Here is a 22,135-nt window from a genome sequence, read left to right as displayed (position 1 = left end):
GTATTCCTTTTTAATGATCATATTTTTATTTATTTATTTTATTGGTTCTAGATGATTATTCAAAAAGAAGGGTAATTAGGTCCAATATTTACTATTATTATGTAGTAGAGGGGGTATTGGGGATGTTTCTTTGGATAATCTTCATTCTAGTCAAAAAGGTTTGAGATCTGCAGAAACTTTATCCCAAATTGTAGTGTTGAAGGACATAAAATGGTCGCCCCCACCCGACTATGGCCTTTGCTTACTTGATTTTGTATCCTCCACCATAGTATGGAGCGTATATAAAGATTGTCATTCCTCACAAAGTACAGGGTGAGATGAAAAAACTGCAACCAACTTCAGACTGCTGTCATTTCTAACCACTCGTCCGACAACTGTTAAAATTATTCCAGTGGGAGCTCATTATATTGTTTACAAGTATACAAAAGCATTTTGATGAGAATTTTCCAGAAAAAAACCAGTAAAGAAAGTCCTAAAGTCGGGCGGGGCCGATTTTATGATACCCTACACCACTTTACTAATTTAGTAGAGCTGCGCATAACAATTAAAAGATTTTTATGGGAGAATTCAATCATACACGCTATGATTATAATTATAATTTAAAATTCAAAGTAATAAATATGCCGAAGCATTTGTATCTTTTAAATTCGGACTTGTATTGCCCATTTGGTGCAAAATTAATTTGAAATCAGATAAAGATATATATGGGAGATATATCCAAATCTGAACCGATCTCGATAAAATTTAGTAAAATTTGTGCTGTATTTGATTTATTTCCCTGAATATCGTTGTTACGGAGTGCATATTACGGCTGTGGGTAACAAATACAACAAATCGGATGAACAATATATATGGGAGCTATAGCTATATCTGAACCGATCTTCACCAAATTTGGCATACTACCTTCTAGACTCAATTCGGTTGTATGTGCCAAATTCCATCGCATTTGGTAAAATATTATACGTTTGGTGCACAATAAAAGGTAAATCGGACGAAGTTATATATGGGAGCTATATCCAAATCTGAACCGATCTCGATAAAATTTAGCAAAGGTATTTCTGAGCTGCATTTGATATATTTCTCCAAATATTGTTGTTACAGAGTGCATATTACGGCTGCGGAGGACAAAACTAACAAATCGGATGAACAATATATATGGGAGCTATATCTAAATTTTTACCGATTATCTCCAATTTCAATAGGGTTCATCCTTGGGCCAAACAAATGCTGTTTGGAAAATTTCATCTCAATCGGATAATAAATGCGACGTGCATTTTGTCCACAAGAATACATGGACAGACGGACGGACAGACGGACTGACATGCATAAATCAACTCAGAAAGTGATTCTATGCAGATCATCAAAAGGAACTTTGGGTCTATCTCGTTTCCTTTTGCCTGTTACAAACAAATGCACAAAGACATAATACCCTGCAACCTTGTGGTGTAGGGTATAAAAATTATTCGTGATGTCATTCAAGCGTGATAGTGCGATTTCTTTATATTTTTCTGGAAAGCCACAGCATTTTAAATACGAATAAAAAAACATTTTGGCCGCAGACCTTGGACATTCCAATAGGACCACCCAAGAATGGATCCAAAATGAGGTTCCTCGCTTCATTTACAGCGCACAATGGCTACCAAAATATTACATATTTTAAAGATTTTAACAGAATTTTTAAAGGATTTTATTTTTTGAAAATTTTCTAATTCATGCCACGCGGTGGAGGGTATTCAAAGTTCGGCTCGGCCGAACTAACTGCTTTTACTGTTTTTATCACACCCTTATATATATATATATATATATATATATATATATATATATATATATATATATATATATATATATATATTTATATATATATTTATATATATATATATATATATATATATATATATATATATATATATATATATATATATATATATATATATATATATATATATATATATATTTATTTATATATATATTTATTTATATATAAAAAGCAGTAAGTACGGCCGGGCTGAACTTAGAAAATTTAAAAAAAAACAAAATCCATTAAAAATTCTGTTAAAATCTTTAAAATATCTATTATCGGAAGGTGCTTTTAGGGGGGATATACGATATTGTTGGCCTTAAATAGACAATTACCTTTCAGGGGTTAAATTGCTCACAAAGAACTCCTTGTGCGGATTTTCAGACAATACCATAAAAAAATATGGCTAAAATCATCAAAACACCGAATATCGGAAAATTCTGAGGTATAAAGTACCCACAAAGTACTCCTTGTGTGGATTTTCAGACAACTCCGTTGAAAACTGTGGGTAAAATCATCAAAATTGCGAATATCGCTGTATGGGGGCTATACGATATCGTGGACCTATATAGATAATTCTCTTCCGAGGTACAAATTACCCAAAAGGTACTCCTTGTGTGGATTTTCACACAATTCCGTTGAAAAATGTGGTAAAATCATCAAAATACCGAATATTAGGGGGTACAGTTATACGATATCGTGGACCTATATAGATAATTTTCTTACAAGGAATAACGTACCTACAAGAAACTCCTTGTGTGGATTATCAGACAATTCCGTTGAAAAATGTGGCTAAATTATCAAAATACCGAATATCGGGGGGTACCGTTATATGGGGGCTATACGATATCGTGGACCGATATAGCCCATCTTCGAACTTGACCTGCAAACAAAAGAGGGATCTGTGCAAAATTTTAGCTTCCTATCTTAATTCGTTTAGAGTGTAGCGTGAGTACAACAGACGGACAGGCGGACGGACATGGCTAAATCGTCTTAGAATTTTACGCTGATCAAGAATATATATACTTTGTTGGGTCTAAAATGATTATTTCGATGAGTTACAAACGGAATGACGAACTTAATATACCCTACTATGTTCCATCCGATTTGGTCTTAAAGTGCCTAACATTCACAATATACTCTCCAAAGTACTTATATAAAACATTTAATATACCTCTGCCATTGCATACGTATATCATCAATGACACTAAAGAACTTTTGTTGTTACAATCAAGTGCGCAAAATAATAAAATCCTGTACCACAGTGTGGCGTAGGACATTAAAACGATGAGATTTTTGTGTTGACGTTTAAAATACAGGTAAGCAAAATGTGAATCAGTAAAACCTCAAAAGTATTAGAACTCCTCCTCCTTGTCACGCGTTATGGAGTTGTGTGTGTAAATCTTCATCACTTACACTAAAAATTTGGTCGTCCTGCTTTAAACCAGCCTAATTAGTCACAACTATTCCGTGTGACATGTACATGAAAAACTGGTTCAGTGGTTTTGTGAGTGGTTACAAATGCCACATCCAAAATGAGCATTTTTTATACAATGTCAAATCAAAAATCGTGCATCCAAACACGCACAATTAAGTTGTAAACGCGAATGGATTAGGTTTTTGTTAACTTTTATTTCTTTGGAAGTTCATAAATGATTGTCAGTTCATAAATGATTCATTTTCTATTCTACCGATTTTTTTTTGTTTTTTAATTTTATATTGACTCTAACAACAAAACAAATTTATTTATTCTTATTAAATTAAATATTAAACACAGCTGCGAACTTCCCTCAGGTCATGCCAAAATAAATAATTGTTCTTACCGTAGACGAGTAAACAATTTCCTCCCTCAGAAATGTATTATCACCAGCTTTAGCATCGAAAAGTCCCCAATCGAATTTGATGTCCCACGTGTATGCATAGCAGGAGGATACAATGGCAGCGAAAATCCAACAATAAAACCAAGGATTATCTCTCGAATTTGGGTATTCAACTGAAAAAAATAATAATAGAAAAATAGAATATATTAACTGCTATGTTTTTGGGAATATGTTCAATCATGGATATGTATAATGTAAGTACGTATGTATGTGTGTATGTGAATATGCATGGAAATCAAATATATATGTATATGTCTTCCCACTGCTTTAATTTTGGCAATTATGATTGCCATAGTTGTCAGCTTACAAACAAACTGATAATTTCGGCATTTATAATTGCCTAATATAAGTCAGTAACATGATTATTTATTTTTATACACTCAGTACATTATTTCAGTTTCCTATTAGCCTTAATGCGGGTTGTGTAGGATAATTTAGTAGCAATTCTATTTTTGGCCAGATTGGCCTACATAAATAACAAAAGTTGACAAACACAAACACAACCTTTGCAATTATGTGGCATATTTACATACTGCCGGGAATTTGTTAAGGACTCTATTTATTGAGGTGATCTGAAATAAATATAAGTAATCTATTTATACCGTACACCAAACTGTGGTACAGAATATAATGTTTTTGCGCATTTGTTTATAACTTGCAGACGAACGTTTTAAAAAACAAAGTCACAGTTCGCATTTACTGTGCATTCAAGTGAGGATTTTGAACCCAATTGAAAGTGATGATAATCGGTCACAATTTAGATATAGCTCAATTCAATTTATTGTGCACTGTGTAATATTGGTCCAAAAAGGTTGGAAGTGGCAAAAGCGAGCGAATGTAGCTTATATATAACTATGGGAACTTGGATGAAAATCTTTTCAAATATATCTGGAGCTTTCAAATATATTTTCCACTGATTTGACGTTTCTTGTGCACCAAATTTGTAATCTCAGCCAGCTTGGATGGGCAAGGCACACATTCCAAATGACAATGAAATAAGAGATATAAAGCGTGTTTGGTGCATCAAATCGGTGCAATCGGAAGAAAGTACATATGGAAACTATATCCAAATCTGAACCGATTTTTATATAATTTGACAAATTTATTTTTCTACCGAATTCTGGTGCATTTTCCAAATTTGTTTGAAATTGGAGATACCGAAATTGATGCATCAACTGCATGCATTTTATTTTTCATTCAAATTCCATTATGCATTCCAAATTTGAAATCTGTATTTGTAGTCGATCAGTAGATATGTGCACACAAAATCTAAATTTTTTGGAGGTACCTCCGATTCTGTAGCTATATCTACAGCTCCAAGTTAAATTTCAACAAGTAAAAAATCAGCTAAATTCGACCGGGTCGAACTTTTAATACCCTCCACGATTTGTAAGGAACTTGAAAAAAACTTAAAAATATCGCTTATGCATGGATCTGCATAAACAATTTTCTATCATAGGTTTTGTTGTACCCATTAGGAACTACAAATACGAAATTTGAAACGATTACGGCAAATAATGTCGTTAAAAAACATTAAAAACGAGTAAAAAAGCATCTAAGTTCGGCCGGGTCGAACTTTTAATACCCTCCACCATTTTGAAGGAAATTGAACATTTAAAAAAAAAATAACGAAAACTACCACTTAAATGAAAACCGTTATATGGGGACTATACAAAGATGTGGACCTGCATACGACTTTTTTGCCATAAGTTGTAGTACCCAATAACATCTTTCAATACGAAATTTGAAACGATTCCCGTGAATAATGTTGCTGAAATCGTCAAAATACCGACTATCAGGAGGTGTATGTGGGTATACGTAAACGTGGACCGACATGGCCTATTTACGAACTTTACCTGCCTACTGGTAAACTATACATGCATGCAAAATTTTAGCCTTATATCTCAATACGTTCGAAAGATAGCGTGATTACAACAGACAGACCGACATCGCTAGATCGTAATAGAATTTTACGCTGATCCAGAATAGATATACTTTGTAGGGTCTATTATGAATATTTAAAGGAGTTACAAACGGAATGACAAAATTAATATATCCTCCATAGAATGGTGGAGGGTATACAAATCATAAAAAACCGAATATTGGAAGGTACCGTTATATGGGGGCTATACAAAAAAATGGACCAACATGGCCCATTTCGAACCTGCCTACTGGCACTTGTGTGCAAAATTGTATCCTCTGCACCCTGCAACACTGTGTGTTGAGGGTATTATGTACAGTTCACAATTATCGTCCGATTCTCACGAAATTTTGCATGCGGTCGTTTTTGAAGATGTACATTTAGGGGTTTAAATGGACCAAAAAATTAAAATTTTCCTGATTAGCATTACAGGTCACAATTGAACCCCAATCGACACAGAATTCAGCATGAGAAGAGAGTTAAATACGTGGAAGACTACGAGCATTTGGAATGACCATTGGATTATATTTAGCTGTAAAATGGACCACATGTTTCATTTGAAATTGTTTTCAATACCTAACCACAGGACGGAGTGCTAACATATTAGGCAAATGCCCCCGGTCAAAAAACTAAAGGCAATATCTGGGCAGATCTCTAGACATTATTTCAAAATGGTTTTGGACATAAGGAGCTTTCCAATATAATGGATATCATGCTTACTTGTTACAAATAGAAAATGAAGTTTGCACAAGAAATGTTTACGTTTTGCCTAGTACTGAAAGTACCATCGACTTCGTATATATCGAATGACAAAGTACTTAATAGAATAAATACTAATTGAGAACTTATGTCAACAACTAACAAGTAAGCAAAGGCTACAGTCGAGCGGGGCTGAGCGTTGAATACCCTACAACACTATAATAAACCATACAGTTTATATAGGCGAGATACTCGAATAAAATCAACAAGATATTGTGACAAATAATTAAAGAAAACCATCATGTTTCGTTCTCTAATTTTCGAATAATAGCAACTTAAACGAATTTGCTCATTTCCAATTTATTGGTAGATGTTGCACGTAAATGGTCTTCCTAGATCTGGAACCAATATTTCTCAAAGACCTATAATCTCTCAGAAGTGGCAAATGATTAACATTTATTATTGGTTTTTGACTGAAACGCATCTATATGAGATACAGACATTTGACTATATTCTTCAACGAAATCAGCGTTAACGAAATAGTCAGAAGTGCGTCTTTCCTGAATTTGTGAATTCTCCAAAAAGTCGCTGGAATGGACATTTTCGTATTTAGTCTACAAAAGTTGGTAAACTATTTCACACATTGAATATTTTTGGATGGCCATCCGAAACTGCTTGGCTTTTGCAATGTGCGGTAACCCCCATTCAAATGTGCGTGAGGATCGGGCGATAAATACGACCTGCTGACAATTTTGCAGTTTTTTGGTCCATTTCAACCCCTAAATATATAACGATCACCTCCACAAAGAGTAGGCATCTATTCTGACCCCCATCTTATCCCCATCCAAAATTTCGTAAGTATCGGGCCATAAATGCGATCTGTATATGATATCCTGATATCCTAACTACTTAGTTTTGTTAGCTGTAGAAATATTACCAAATGTTTAATTCAAAATGAAAATATGCCAAAAATATGACAAAATTGAAAAAATATGAGAAAATTTTACAAAATCCATATTTTCATTTTTAGAGAGATATTTTTATGCGATTTTTTTAGACGTTTTTTCTTTCCTGCCAAGAAGCCATTCTGAATTAATGAGAACTGTCGAAATCAGTTCAGCCGTTCTCGACATATAAGAGATTTTTCAAGCATATCTTCTTTGATAAACATATATATCGCACATATTTTGCTATATATCCGTTTTGTTGGATGTTAACATCAATGTAAAAATCAGAAGTAACCTTGCCATGGCTTTGTGATTTCGCCGGGATTTAAAATATTCGCGGTTTAATGAAACATTTTGAATTTTTTCAACACAAAAGATATGGTCTATTTTACCCGCTAAATATTATCCGATGACCACCCAAATTGTTAGGCTTCTTCCCCGCCCTAAACTCTAGCTACATGCGAAGTTCCGCGTCGATTGGTCTATAATTGCGACCTGTATAGCTACTGCAAAATCCGACATTTTTTCTGTTTTTGGTCCATTTCGACCCCTAAATATTATGCGATCATCTCATAGGGTTCTATTCTGACCCTAGCCCCACCTCCATTCTAAATTTCGTGAAGACCGGGCCATAATTGCGACCTGTAGAGTGATTACAAATTAACATGGACAGATGGACAGACGGACAGACGGACGGACGGACATACATAGCTAGATCGACTCAACTCGGCGAGATACGAAGATCCATATGTACTTTCCTATGTGGGAAATCAATATTTCGAGGTGTTACATAATTTTTGGCCCAAACAAACTTATAATACCCCCAACACATAGTGTTGTAGGGTATAAAAAAACAAAATCGCGGACCTTATGGCATATTGAGCAACAAAAGCACACAATTTTTAAAGTAAGGAAAACACGGTGGCTTAAAACATGCAAAACGGGTCGGGTTACAAAAATGAACCTCTAGCGGCATATCAATTTATTTATGTTTTCAAATTGTTACAAAGTTCATGTTAAGTTCCAAAGTTGTCTGATAGTTGTAGTAAGGTCTTTACCATCTCACACCATGCTCATTTCTATAAAAAGTGGCAGATATTGTTTTGTGGCATGACCCCATTGGCACGGGGATTTAGAAAACACACACAAAAATACAAACAAATGAATGTCAAACTAAATGTATTTGCCTTACTTGGCAATTATATTTTAGCATATACATATCAAATTAAATGTTAACACAAATATTTGTCTTGCCATTTTTATTAACTTTCGGATAACAAAAATAGAGAAAGTTATATTTCACACAATAACCACATGTCTAATTAGAAATGTTACTAGTTTTTCGTACAGCATATTTTTAATGTGAATAACAACACACGACAAAAAATATGGAGGATTCCTCGAAAAACAAATTGATTTACCTATTCTTCTTTAATTTGCAATTTTGTTGTAAAAAGAAAACGTTTAAATGTATAAGGTCTCAATTTTTGCCAATTAGCCTTAAAAATGTATTCTATGTATATCTAAAATTTCCTTCAATTCAACAACATTCGTAAAAATTTCTGTATTTTACTAAACCTTAACCTGTTCACGACATGTGAACGCATTGTTTATTAACCTCGCTTTTCTCATCCCATACAGGTAGAATATATTTTTTCAAGAACCCCCATAGTGCATAGCATTTTTAGCATATATACGTAGGGAGTTGCTCTCTCTTTGATGCCAAGTTGTACATAGATTTTCATTTTTTTTCTGAGCGAAACTCTAATTACACAAAGGTACACAGGAATCATCATAGTAGCAGAAAAATTGTTTATGTTAAAAATTAGACAGCAAAATGAAATACTTGTTTATGACATAGCTTTACAATCAGAAATCTCTCAAATTTACAAAATTCCATACATGTATACATAGTTGTACCAACGTCTGCATAAAAGAGTCAATGTGTATAAAACGAAAAGCTCATATAAGGGATTAAGACCATGTCATGCTTTTGCTAGGGAAACTCGCCCCTCATTCCGATACAAAACAAAGTATGGGGGTTCGCTTTGCTAAAACTAACTTGTTACACACAACTTGTCATGAAAGTAAGATTTCACTTAAAAAGTGCACATAATTTTTGGTATACAGGGTGAGATGAAAAAACTGCAACCAACTTCAGATTGCTGTCATTTCCAAGCCACTTGTCTGTTAAAATTATTCCAGTGACAGCTCATTATATTGTTTACAAGCGTACAAACGCATTTTGGTGAAAATTTTCCAGACAAAACGTTGTTCGTGATAGAATTCAAACATGATAGTGTGATTTCTTTACATTTGGCTGGAGATCCACAAGTGGCTATCGTTAGGGGACTCCAGCATTTAAATGTGAATAAATCTTTTGTGTCTCGTACCATCGCTCATTACCGTGATACTGGTAGCGTAACCCGACGTCAAGGAAGTGGACGGAAGAAAACAGCAACATCAGCATTGGCCGAAAAATGGCTCATGAGCTGAACATATCGCAATATTCCATTCGGCAAATACTGAAAAATGAACTTACACCACAATAGAAAGAAAAAATCAAAAGAGCTAAAGTGTTGCTTCGCTTGGCCGAAAGTGGTGAACTGCCGAATCTTGTTTTCTCCGATGAGAAAACATTCGTTGTCCAGCAGAATGGTTACAAAATGAGGTTCCTCGCTTCATTTCCAGCGCACAATGGCCACTAAAATCTCCCGATACCAATCCGATGGTCTATTGTGTCTGGAGCATTTTGGAATGCAAGGTTGGCACTAAAAAATACCAAAGTGTCGACCACCTCAAGCAAACGCTTCGCCGGAAATGGGCCAAAATACCGCAAAGCAACATTCGGGCAGCGTGTAACGGTTTTGGCCGTTTGAAGGCTATAGTTCGTGCCAAAGGTGACCAATTCGAACAAATCTAAACTTATTCTAAAATTTGATGCTGTTACCGACATTTTTTGCTTTAGTTCAAAAAAATTAAAAAAAAATAATGTAAAAATTGTGGCGTTTGACTTTGTTGTATTGAGCTATTGAAGAGAACCCCAGCTCTGAATTTTTGAAAGTAACTTTTCCTCTTTTGAACTTAATAGTGTTTTGAAGTACATGGGGACGAAAATTTCTAAATACAAATGTGTAGCATAAGGTGGTAAATGACAACAAGTAGGAAACATTATGTTCGGTCAGGCCGAACTTTAAATACGCTCTGCCATTAGGTAAAGAGGCATTTTTATACCCTCCACCATAGTATGGAGGGTATATTAAGTTCGTCATTCCGATTCTAACACCTCGAAATATACATGTTAGAACCCACAAAGTGTAGATATTCTTTATCTGCATAACATTTTATGTCGATTTAGCAATTTCTGTCCGTTTTTGGAAATCACTCTAGCTTCCCAACGAAACGAAGTAGGTTGAAAAAATTTTACTCAAATGTATATTATATCTGCAGGACTTCTGGTATTGGAAAATCTGTTAAAATATACGACGACATGGACCTGCATAGGTAACTTTTTTCATGAGCCATTACAATATTCAAATAAAAAAAAAATCGGTGAATAATGTAGCTAAAATCATCAAAATACCGAATATCGGGAGGTACCGTTATATGGAGGCTATACGAAGACGTTGACCTGCACTGATATTTTCCTGTCTTCGGCTGTAGTATCCATTTCGAACTTTAAATACCAAATTTAAAACAATTCCGATGAATATTGTCGCTAAAATCAACAAAGTATCGAATATCGGGAGGTACCGTTATATGGAGGCTATACGAAGACGTTGACCTGCACTGATATTTTCCTGTCTTCGGCTGTAGTATCCATTTCGAACTTTAATTACCAAATTTAAAACAATTCCGATGAATATTGTCGCTAAAATCAACAAAGTATCGAATATCGGGAGGTACCGTTATATGGAGGCTATACCAAATCGTGGACCTATATGGCCCATTTTCAATACCAAAAGTCCTGCAGACATAATATACATTTGGTAAAATTTTATCAATATACTTCAATTCGATCGGAAGCTAGAGTGATTTTCACAAACGGACGGACATCGCTTAATCGGCATGGAATTTTCTGCTGATCAATAATATATATACTTTGTATGGTCCCTCCACCATAGTATGGAGGGTATATTAAAATTGTGATTCCGTTTGTAACACCTCGAAATATACATTTTAGACCCCACAAGTGTTCAGCATAACATTTTATGTCATTTTAGCAATATCCGTCCGTCTGTGGAAATCACTCTAGCTTCCGAACGAAATGAAAATGGGTCATGTATGACCACGTTTTGATATAGCTCCATATAGTGGTACCTCCCTTTTTTGGCATTTTAGTGATTTAAACGACATTATTCACCGGAAATGTTTCAAATTTGGTATTTGAAGTTCGTAATGAGTATTACAGCCTATGACAGAAAATTTTCTGGGCAGGTCCACGTCTCCGTATAGCCCCCATATAACGGTACCTCCCGATATCCGTTTTTTAATGATTTTAGGGACATTAGTCCCCGGAATTGTTTAAAATGTTTTGGTATTTGAAGTTCGTAACAGATACTGCAGCCTATGACAGTCAATTGTCTGTGCAGGTCCTCGTCTTCATATAGACCCCATATAGCGGTACCTCCCGTTATTCGGTACATTGATGATTTGGTATTTGAAGTTCGTAATGGATGCTACAACCTATGACAGGAGATTGTCTGTGCATGTCCACGTCTTCGTATATCCCCCGTATGACGGTACCTCCCGATATTTTGATGATTTTAGCGACATTATTCACTGGAATTGTTTCAAATTTGGTGTTTGAAGTTCGTAATGGATACTACAGCCTATGACAGAAAATTGTCTGTGCAGGTCCACGTCTTCGTATAGCCCCAATATAACGGTACCTCCCTATATTCCGTATTTTGATGATTTTAGCTACATAATTCACCGAATTTTTTATTCAAGTTTCGCATTGGAGTATTGTAATCGGACATCGTCGGATATTTTAACAGACTTTTTAACGGATTTTATTTTTTGGAAAATTGCCAGAATCGTTACAAATGGTGGAGGGTATTCAAAGATCGGCCCGGCCGACCTTGCAGTTTTTTAGTTGTTATGTTAAAATTATATAAATGCAGACGTATTCCACTTTAAACTAAAAATACCATTAAGATTGGTTGGGAAATGCGGTAAAGTTTTCAAAAACAAAAAAAAAAGTGGAACCCTAATATGGGGCCAAACCAAAACGAGAACCTATATGGACAATTTGATACTACAAAGATTTTTATTTATTATATGGAAACAGCGTACCAATATGGACACTGTTTTGACACCGGTTGTAGAATCCATAATGAAGTAGAAATTAGCTACCGGAACCCATTATGAACTGCAAATACCAATTTTTAGACAAATCCAAATCTATCAAAATACCTGTAAACTATCAAAATACAGTTTGTATCTCCAATAAAACTGAAATTGGCTTAACTACATACATACTCCGTTTCATCAGAATAAAAAAATTATGAATATCTGTACAACGAGATCGTGCGGAGATTATTAATAACATAAGTTTTGTAGTGTTAAGGGTTTAATAATGCTCAATGTAGTTTGGTTTATCGATTTTTATGGTACCTTATTAATAACTTTAACAGCTACGCCCCGATAAAATATTTTTTGATTAATTTCAATCATTCCAACCGTTCCTACATCTAAACGTATTTATTGTACCTATTTTTGTTTGGCAAATAGGACAATTCTATATTTGTCAGTTCTATTCTTAGTTATTTAACTTTAAATTTCAAAACTGCCGACTACTGGGACATGCCGAAGTTAGGCACACTTACCCTACTGATGAAAATTAATCTTCCAAAACCCATCACTTATTGACGGAATATTGTTTTAAATTTAGAGGACGAAGATAACTAACTTATCAATTAGTCGACCCCAAAAAAACATCCTAAACTCGCACAATGTTATACATGTGTCTGTGAATCTGTGTGAGATATTACCTTAATGTTTTCTGGCTAGCAAATAAAAAAGGCAAATTAAGATCCTAAAACCAACAGTGATTAGTCAAATTTTTTATTTGAACTTCCTCTTTGTTGTAGAAACCCCACAAAATGTCAGCAAAAAATTTGGCAAAAGAAAATTGATAACGGAAACAATACAAATCTTCCTCAGCATAAAATATTAAAACCCAAATTTGAAGCAATTAATCAATCACACAAAAAGAATACACTTAACCCCAATCGAAAGCTAAGAAAGATAAACCTCCTCTTCGTTAAACTCTCGTGTTCTACTAAAAATGTATTAGACAATGGAACCCCTCCTCTATTTACGTATGTTTTTATTTAATTTTACTTACCATTTGTGGTCTGATATTTGTAGGAGAAAATTACAACGAAAAATGATGTAGCATATTTGGCAGCATTCACCAAATGTGGAAAGCTTTCTTTGGTATCACGAAAACGGCGAATACATTGAGCAAAACGGAAATAGGCAGGTAACAGGGCAACGATAGGTCGTACTATGGAGACGTCTTCAATGCAAAAACGACCACCTTCTGCAAATAAACAATAAATAAATACATATAAAAATAGGAAAACGGGAATATTTATGTTCTGACCGGCTATGGCATAGGTTATATACAAGTGACTGGTCGATAGAGACCAAGAATATATTTACTGGAATGATGAAATTTACAAATGAAATTCACTAGCAGATAAAACATAAATCGAAGGAACATAAACATGAACAGTAAGAAATACTTTATTGAGGAATCATTTCGTTTGTTAGGGATTCAATTATTAGCTCTTTTGAAAATTGAACAAGTAATAAAACATTAAGTTTGGCCGAGCCGAAATTTTTATACCCTCCATCACTGGGTAAAGAAAATATTTTTTTTAAATATCTGGATTCAAAGTGTTCAATTTCAAACTACAAATACTAGTAAGACTTTTTGGATAATGCTGTTAAACTTAAAAAAAAAATATAAAGTGAGTGAAGCCGTTATATGGAGCCATACTAAAACGGGAATCTATGGAGACAATTGTATACTACAAAGTTATGTCTTAAAAACCAAAACAAACCGTGGAAAAATGTGACTAAAACCATCAAAATACCGAATATCGAGAGGTATGTTATATGGTGGCTATACGAAAACGTGGAGATATGTATTCAATGTTCCACCACCGGAGCTGAACTGCAAATACCCCTTTTTTTGGCAAATCCGTAAAAAAATGGCTGAAACCACAAAATACCGAATGTCTGGAGGATGCAATGTTCCACCACCAGAGCTCAAACCCTTTACGAACAACAAATACCTCTCTCAGAGAAATCCGTGTGGCTAAAACTTATACCCTCATACGGGGCTATACGAAAACGTGAACCGATATATCTCATTTTCAATACCAACCATCCTAGACACATTACAAATTATTGTACCAACATCAAAAAATGTTGTACGATACCAATTATCGGGAGGTACCGTCATATGTGGCTATATGAAAACGTGGACCGGTATATCTCATTTTCAATACCAACGTCAAATGATGTGGGCTGCATCGTGATTTCAACAGACAGACAGGTATCTTACAAACGGAGTGAAAAGTTAATATGTCCTCCGTTGAAGGTGGGGGGTATATCCCCAAAAATAACAATTGCAAGACTTGTAATGCTCAATATATGAGCACTTTTTGTTGTTGTTCTCATAATGACATATTTTTATTCCTCGCCCATAAGGCTAGAGAGGGTATATAACATTTGATACGGCCAAAACGTGATCCTATGCCTTTTTGGACCAACTCCCTTTCAGGACATTTGGAGTTGATCTAGTCCGTTAGTTCGTCCGTATGTCTGGCTGTCTGATGAAGGGAGTATTGGATTTGGTTCAAACCTGATACATCCTAATATTATTATAAAATTTACATCGGAGATTGTCAATATCGGCCCACTCCTTCTGGTATCTCCCCCCAAAAGGTAGACATTTTCAAATAAATATTTTACTGCACTGAAAGAGAAGGGATAATTCGATTTCCAACTTAGTAATTCATAATATTTGCATAATTGCTAGGTCAGGTACTTGTTTTGCTTGCTGATTTGTTGCAAAGAAACAAAGAAGAGAACATGTGAAAAAGCAGCTAAGTTCCGTAGGACCGAACTTTTAATAACCTCCACCATCTTGAAAGAGCTTCAAAAATTTCACACGAAGACGGGGGCCTGCATATGCATTTTTTTGTGGTTTGTGGCTGTAGTACCCATTAAGATCTTCAAATACGAAAAACATACCGAATAAATACGGAAATCAAAAAAAAAAAATCGGTGAATAATGTCACTAAAATCATCAAAATACCGAATATTGGGAGGTACCGTTGTATGGGGGGCATTTACTAACTTAACCTGCATACTGACAAAATACACATGTATGCAAAATCTTAGCCTTCTATCTCAATTCAATCGAAAGACAGCGTGATTATAACATACAGACGGATATCGCTAAATCAACTTAGAATTTTACATTGGTCCAGAATATATACTTTGTAGGGTCTAGGAGTTACAAACGGAAAGACAACGAAGGATATAGAACATTAAAACAAAAACTTACCCAAACCCATTTTGTTCCATGAAGGATTCTGTCGAAAGAAGCATATGACAAAGGGAATATCCAAAAATGCCGGTACAATACTATTCAATTGATCCGCCAACCAGAAGTCAGCAAAATTTACAAAGAAAAACGGGGCCATTACCACGCGACTCAACACTCGTACAGACCAGTAACGTGCTTCATGATAAAATGTCTTTGTTGGATTGAGCAAAAATGCAGCCATGATGGTGTACAGAAATATTGGCGGTGCATACTGAGGTATGCCCAAGAGGTCACAATAGATATAGAACAGTACGGAAATTGCCCATAGAACTCCAAAGACGGAAGCAATTTCCATAATGTTTTGTTCTGATAGATGATTACGTGGATCCAATTCGAATATCAGGACGTGATTAACACCCGATGAACGCCAGCCATATACGTTGACTCCCCACAGGAAGAGGCATTCAATGATGAGGAACGGTCCACGGAACATGCGCAACCCCACCCGCCAATCTTCTCCAAATCCATAAAATGTTGCCGAAAGTATGACGGTTATGAACAAAACCACAAAAGCACCCGAAAAAAGTCCCACTTTAAATGTTGTCCAAGGACTTTGAGCTTCACCCAGAGGAGGTACTCTCAATCGTTTCATGGCCTTTTGGCGATCGCCTCCCTCGATGTCATGGGTAAATGCGGTTTCTGTTTCCTGTATAAGGCGATCAATGTCTTTGTTCACATAAAAATGAGCCACCTCCACATGCTCCTTACGCCACGTTGCACCGAAGTCAACATTTAACAATTTGTCATGTTTTTTGAGAATTTTCCGAAACCCGGTAAAGTTCAGATTCTGATAGTTTTGCAGCAATATCAATCCCAGATAAAATTCACTAAACGCCAATTTCAAATCCTGCAACTTACGGGCCGGAACATTGCGTTTGCCAAGCGGTGTCTTGGATTTCCACGCTGGCTGTTTCTTGACCGTTCCCATTTCCAGGGTCTCAGTTAACTCGCTTCTAAGGTTGCCATATTTGCGGGTTGCCTCTGCCATTTTTTCCGAATAAAAGGTATTGATCTTTGCCAATTCCTTGTCGCAATAATGAAAAAATTGTTCGTCGAATTTGGCAAAATAACGTGTTAGCACATCGGGATCGACCAATTCGGCCGACGGCGCCTGTTCAACAGCGGCATAGAGCATAGCTTTCATTTCCTAAAAATAAAGAGAGGGGAAATGTTAAACTGTTAAAATGGAAAATGAGTCTATTAAATGAAAAGTATTAAAAGTCCTCCATTGTCTAGACTAAAGTCTCTTCAAAAAGCCAAATAAACTTCTGATACGAAATACAAATCGTTTATCTTTATCCTAACTGTACAAGTCACTCCATACACATAAGACCATTAGAACTCATGGATGTCTTCTAGACCTCTTTTGTAAGACCTCTTGAAGATTTTTGATCTCTACACGAATTCTTGTCGATATTCGATTTCTAAAATACCTCTTGGAGGTCTTTTAGAGCGAACGAAGACCTCTAAAAGGAAGGAACGTACACAGAAATGCCATCCTTTCCCTGTTTGTAGGTCTTCGGTCATTAAAAGACCTTTAAAATTTTCGAACTATTTCAAAACTTTCAACGATCTTGGATTTTTAGATATCCTCTTGAAATACTTCGATCTACAGAGCTATTTGGAAGTCTATGATCTATAGACGGCCTTCAAGACCTCTTGAAGATCATCGATCTATAGAAGGCTTCTTGAAAGTCTCTACAAATCGTGGATGTCTTTGATCTATAGATGACCTTTTCAATGTATGTAATCTGTTCACCCTTCAAGGGCTTCGATATAAAAAGGGACTTTAAAAGGTCTACCAGATATTCCGCAGGGCTCTAGACCCCTTTAAGGCGTTTTAACTCTCGACACCCTATTAGAGGTCATTTAGTTTGTTGAAAGCCTTCTATTCATAAAAGGTCTCTTGAAGATTTTTGATCTGTAGAACATCTCTTGGAAGTCCTTTAGAACTCTTAATGGTCTTCTATCAATAAAAGAGTTTTCTAGATCCGCAGACCTTCCGAAAATCTGAATTCCAAAACTGGTATTCAAACCTCTCAATCGTCTTTAATCAAAGAATTCCTCTTTGAAGGTACTCTACCTTAAGACGGCCACTCAAGGGTCGAATATTTGTTGACATATAGAAAACCTCTTGCTGGTATTTGATCTATAGGTAGACGCAAGGAGGCCTTCTAGACCTCTTGAAGATCTACGATTTATTGGTCCTCAAAAACCGCGTTCAAATCCATGATATATGGAAGGCCCCTTGAGGATATTTCCGACATAAGGAAGGAAGAAGGTTTTTGAACTACAGAAGCTCTCTTGGATTGTTCGGTCTTCAGATAGAAGTAATTCGATTTTAATGAATTCTGCTTTCTGCTTTCTATGGAAAACCTTATAAAGATAACTTATAGTGGTCCAATTGCTAGTCTCCAATACGAAGTAAAGAAGGCATTTAAAGTACGTTTAATGTTCTTAGAGAGAAATATTTAGATATAGGAAGTTGTAATGAATCGCTGACTTATTTCGCAAGTTATGACAGATAATAGTATTTAAAATGGTGATCCTTTGTGGGTGAGGTACCAGAGGGAGTTCGCAGATATATATCATCTTCACAACAGATCTTGTGTTAGCAAAAATGTTTGTATGTGTAATTTGAAGAGAACTGGATGCTTATTGAAAACAATTTGAAGACAATTGGACTCGTGCATTACATTTTATAAGAGTTTTAATTTTTCCAAATTTTGACCGTTTGTGGTGGAGGTATATTGGTGGAGGTTGGTGGACGGATAATGTCCATTTTCGCACCTGACGTAGTAGGGTCTAAAACAGTTATGTCGATGAGGCACGTTTTGGCCGTATCATATGATGTATACCCTCTGTAGCCATATAGCTGAGGGTATAAAAATTTCGCCAAATGTCACTCATTTTTTTCATTTAACTCCCGACGTAATGTAATCTGAGTGTTTCAACTAAAGGTCTACACAAGACGAATTGTATGAATTATGCTTTTTTTGACACACTGACTTTGTCTATTCAATCATGTCATATGTATTTGATAGACAATGACAACCAACAACATCCCCCATTTTGTGCCATTGTATAAGGTTCGATTGTGGCATGGCTGACTCGAATATTTGCATGGTGTTTTTCATAAATGCAGGGGGTCGACGATGACATTGAACCATATCATCGTCAAATTGTGTGTCATTTGTGTACGTCTGCTTAAATTGAGAGAGTATGTGCTACTGTGCTACTTTCGACGGTGAGGATGTGTTTTTGTGTGTGCTGCAATTTTGAAGTAACAAACACGGCATACATATAAATTAGAAAATTTTCAAAAAAAAAAAAAAAAAAAATAAAATCCATTAAAAATTCTTTTAAAATCTTTAAAATATCTAATATAAGAAGGTGCCGATATGTGGGGATATACGATATTGTGGACCTATAAAGACAAATCTATGTCTGCGTGTAAAGTACTCACAAAGAACTCCTTGTGTGGATTTCCAAAATACCGAATATCGCGAGGTATCGTTATATGGGAGCCATACGTTATCGTTAACCTATATAGAGAATTCTCTGTCGGGGGGTAAAGTGCTCACAAAGAACCCCTTGTGTACAAAGAACCCCTTGTGACCATTCCGTTGAAAAATATGGCTAAAAACATCAAAATACCGAATATCGGGGGTACCGTTATATGGGGGCTATACGATATCGTGGACCGATATAGCCCATCTTCGAACTTGACCTGCCTGCAGACAAAAGAGAGATCTGTGCAAAATTTTAGCTTCCTATCTTAATTCGTTTAGACTGTAGCGTGATTACAACAGACGGACGGACAGGGCTAAATCGTCTTAGAATTTTACGCTGATCAAGAATATATACACTTTGTTGGGTCTAAAATGATTATTTCGATGAGTTACAAACGGAATGACAAACTTAATATACCCTCCATACCTTTTATGGTGGAGGGTATAAAAATATTCTTTATGACGTTGTTGAGGGCAGAGATATTAAGAAAATTTATCAGTTTTTTTTTTAACAAGGATTAAAATTTTGGATTGTTTCGTCAATAACCGAAATGTGAAAATTTTGTGTGGACCAATTAGAAGTAACTAAAATATGTTATTATTCGCCAAGAAATACTTTATTACAAAATATGTATTTTTTTACATATCGGAAAAACAGGTAGCGATTGCGCTTTGCCTTCATCGTCTCGTCGTCTTTTTCGTTGGCAATTGTTTCATTATTGTTGTAATTTTTGTGCTAGAACATTTTTGTATAACACACTATTCAACATCCCCTTTTATTGGTCATTACATGTTATGACGATGGGTTTGAGTCTGACCGACATGACGAGACATCGAGCATTTGGTTGGATGTCACATACTGTTATGCGTTTGATCAAACAGGGCACAACATGACGAGCGTTTCCTCTCCATGGCATAAATAGAGAAATATGTCACACTTGCAGCCCTTTAGTTTCAACTGCATTTAATCCCCAATGACTCAGGTTCGCAGAAGACATAATCTTTTCCTGCAGAAAACGTTCGTTATAGACCTCCTATTTAATATGGTATCTACAAAGCGACACTGTTTCGTTTATCATTTGAACCTATCGCTAGATGAGTCAAAATATCGGTAAACTTTAATATATAAACTCCATCGGATTTTGTGTTGAGTATTTGGGAAACTCCACATTTGAAGAGATATTAAAATCAACATATTTGGCTGCAATTGTAATGAATTGTAATGCAATTGTAATGTCACCCACTGTATGGCATATTAACAACGGGTTTGTTAGCGCTAAAATAGGTATGTATATTTGTATGTGTACATACTTTCACTTTCATGTTTTTCACTTGTGTGCATGAATGTCATCGGTGACGTGTACAATAACATTCTCAATATGCAGCACAATTCTCTACCTCCCTTCTTGCCCATATGTACATAAACCTGTTGTCTTTATTGTTTATAAACAACATTTTTGTTCTCAGCACGTGTTTTAGCATTAACACATGTATTTGTTTATATTTCACAAGTTCATTTCCCGGCTAACAGCTGAGAGTGTCTGCGTCGGCGCCAAAAATTTCCCAAAAATATTTACATGTGTTCTTTGGCGAGTGACGTCATCGTTTATTTTGTACTCCTCGTTTTGTGTCTTCCACTAATGCAGCTGAAATAACAGATGGACACCTTTTTCGTACATACATACATATGTATATGTATACACACAAGAAATTCATTTTTTCACTTTCATTTAAGAAAATTTGGAAAGCACTTTGGAAGGGTTTTCTTCGACAATTTTCATACCTCATAATTGATGTACTGTTTGCGCCATTCCGGAGTGATATGGGCCGTCAAATGTTCGGCAAATTTCATTTTGATTTTATTGGAATAAAACGAATTGCACTAAATAAATTTTCAAACATTTGTTTAAAACACAGAGCACCGATGCAGACGAACAAACGCACGAACACCTCAAAATAATGTGATTTGTTTTTCTTTTTCTGAGGTTTATGTACCAACGCGTCGTTGAAGACTGAATATTTCCCAAAACAATGAGAGTTTTCCACCAGTGAAAATTCTATAGAGCTTTTTTTGGTATTTTTAAAATGAAACAGCTTTATGAATCTCAAAAGCTTTTGTGGCTTTTTGATGCTTTATGCTAAAAAATTGTTACAATTTTTAAATTCAAAAATATTCCTTTCGTAACTGCAAAGTGGGTAATTTTGATGTTTATACCCTACAACACCATGTGTTTGGGGGTATTATAAGTTTGATTGGGCCAAAAATTATGTAACACCTCCCACATAGGAAAGTATCCTATCTTTCCGAGCTGAGTCGATCTAGCTATGTATGTCAGTCTGTCAGTCTGTCCGTCTGTCCATGCTAATTTGTAATCACTCTACAGGTCACAATTATGGCCCGATTACGAAATTTAGAATGGAAGTGGTGCTAGAGTCAGAATAGCACCCTATTGTTTTTGGAGATGATCGCATAATATTTAGGGGTTAAAATGGACCAAAAACTGAAAAATTTCCTGATTTTGCAGTTGCTCTACAAGTCGCAATTATAGACCAATCGAAGCGGAAGTTAGCATGGAACTAGAGCTTAGGGTTGGGCAGAAGTCTTCCAATTTTTAATAATCATCGGGTAATATTTAGTGGGTGAAATAGACCATAACATTTTTTGTTAAATAAAATTCAAATTTAGTATACATATCGGATATATATAGCGAAATATATACAATGTGTATATACAAAGGGAAAGGGA

At 35.4% G+C, this 22,135-nt stretch overlaps 1 protein-coding gene across 1 annotated transcript in view; it reads right to left on the bottom strand.

Annotated features, from left to right (window-relative positions):
- Window positions 1-21,401, bottom strand: part of LOC101900160 (solute carrier family 53 member 1) — a 33,847-nt gene extending 12,446 nt beyond the window's left edge. Inside the window, exons 1-4 of the mRNA XM_011295625.3 lie at window positions 21,173-21,401; window positions 15,836-17,024; window positions 13,598-13,795; window positions 3,622-3,791 (exon numbers count right to left, since the gene is read on the bottom strand). Coding sequence (XP_011293927.1) covers window positions 3,622-3,791; window positions 13,598-13,795; window positions 15,836-17,024; window positions 21,173-21,241 — 1,626 coding nt within the window. The 5' untranslated portion in view covers window positions 21,242-21,401. The remainder of the gene's footprint in view (window positions 1-3,621; window positions 3,792-13,597; window positions 13,796-15,835; window positions 17,025-21,172) is intronic.
- Window positions 21,402-22,135: the final 734 nt, after the last annotated feature.

This window comes from Musca domestica, unplaced genomic scaffold (assembly GCF_030504385.1).
Source record: "Musca domestica strain aabys unplaced genomic scaffold, Musca_domestica.polishedcontigs.V.1.1 29, whole genome shotgun sequence".
Classification (NCBI taxonomy): Eukaryota; Metazoa; Arthropoda; class Insecta; order Diptera; family Muscidae; genus Musca; species Musca domestica.
This window is presented reverse-complemented; position numbering and strand designations above follow the sequence as displayed.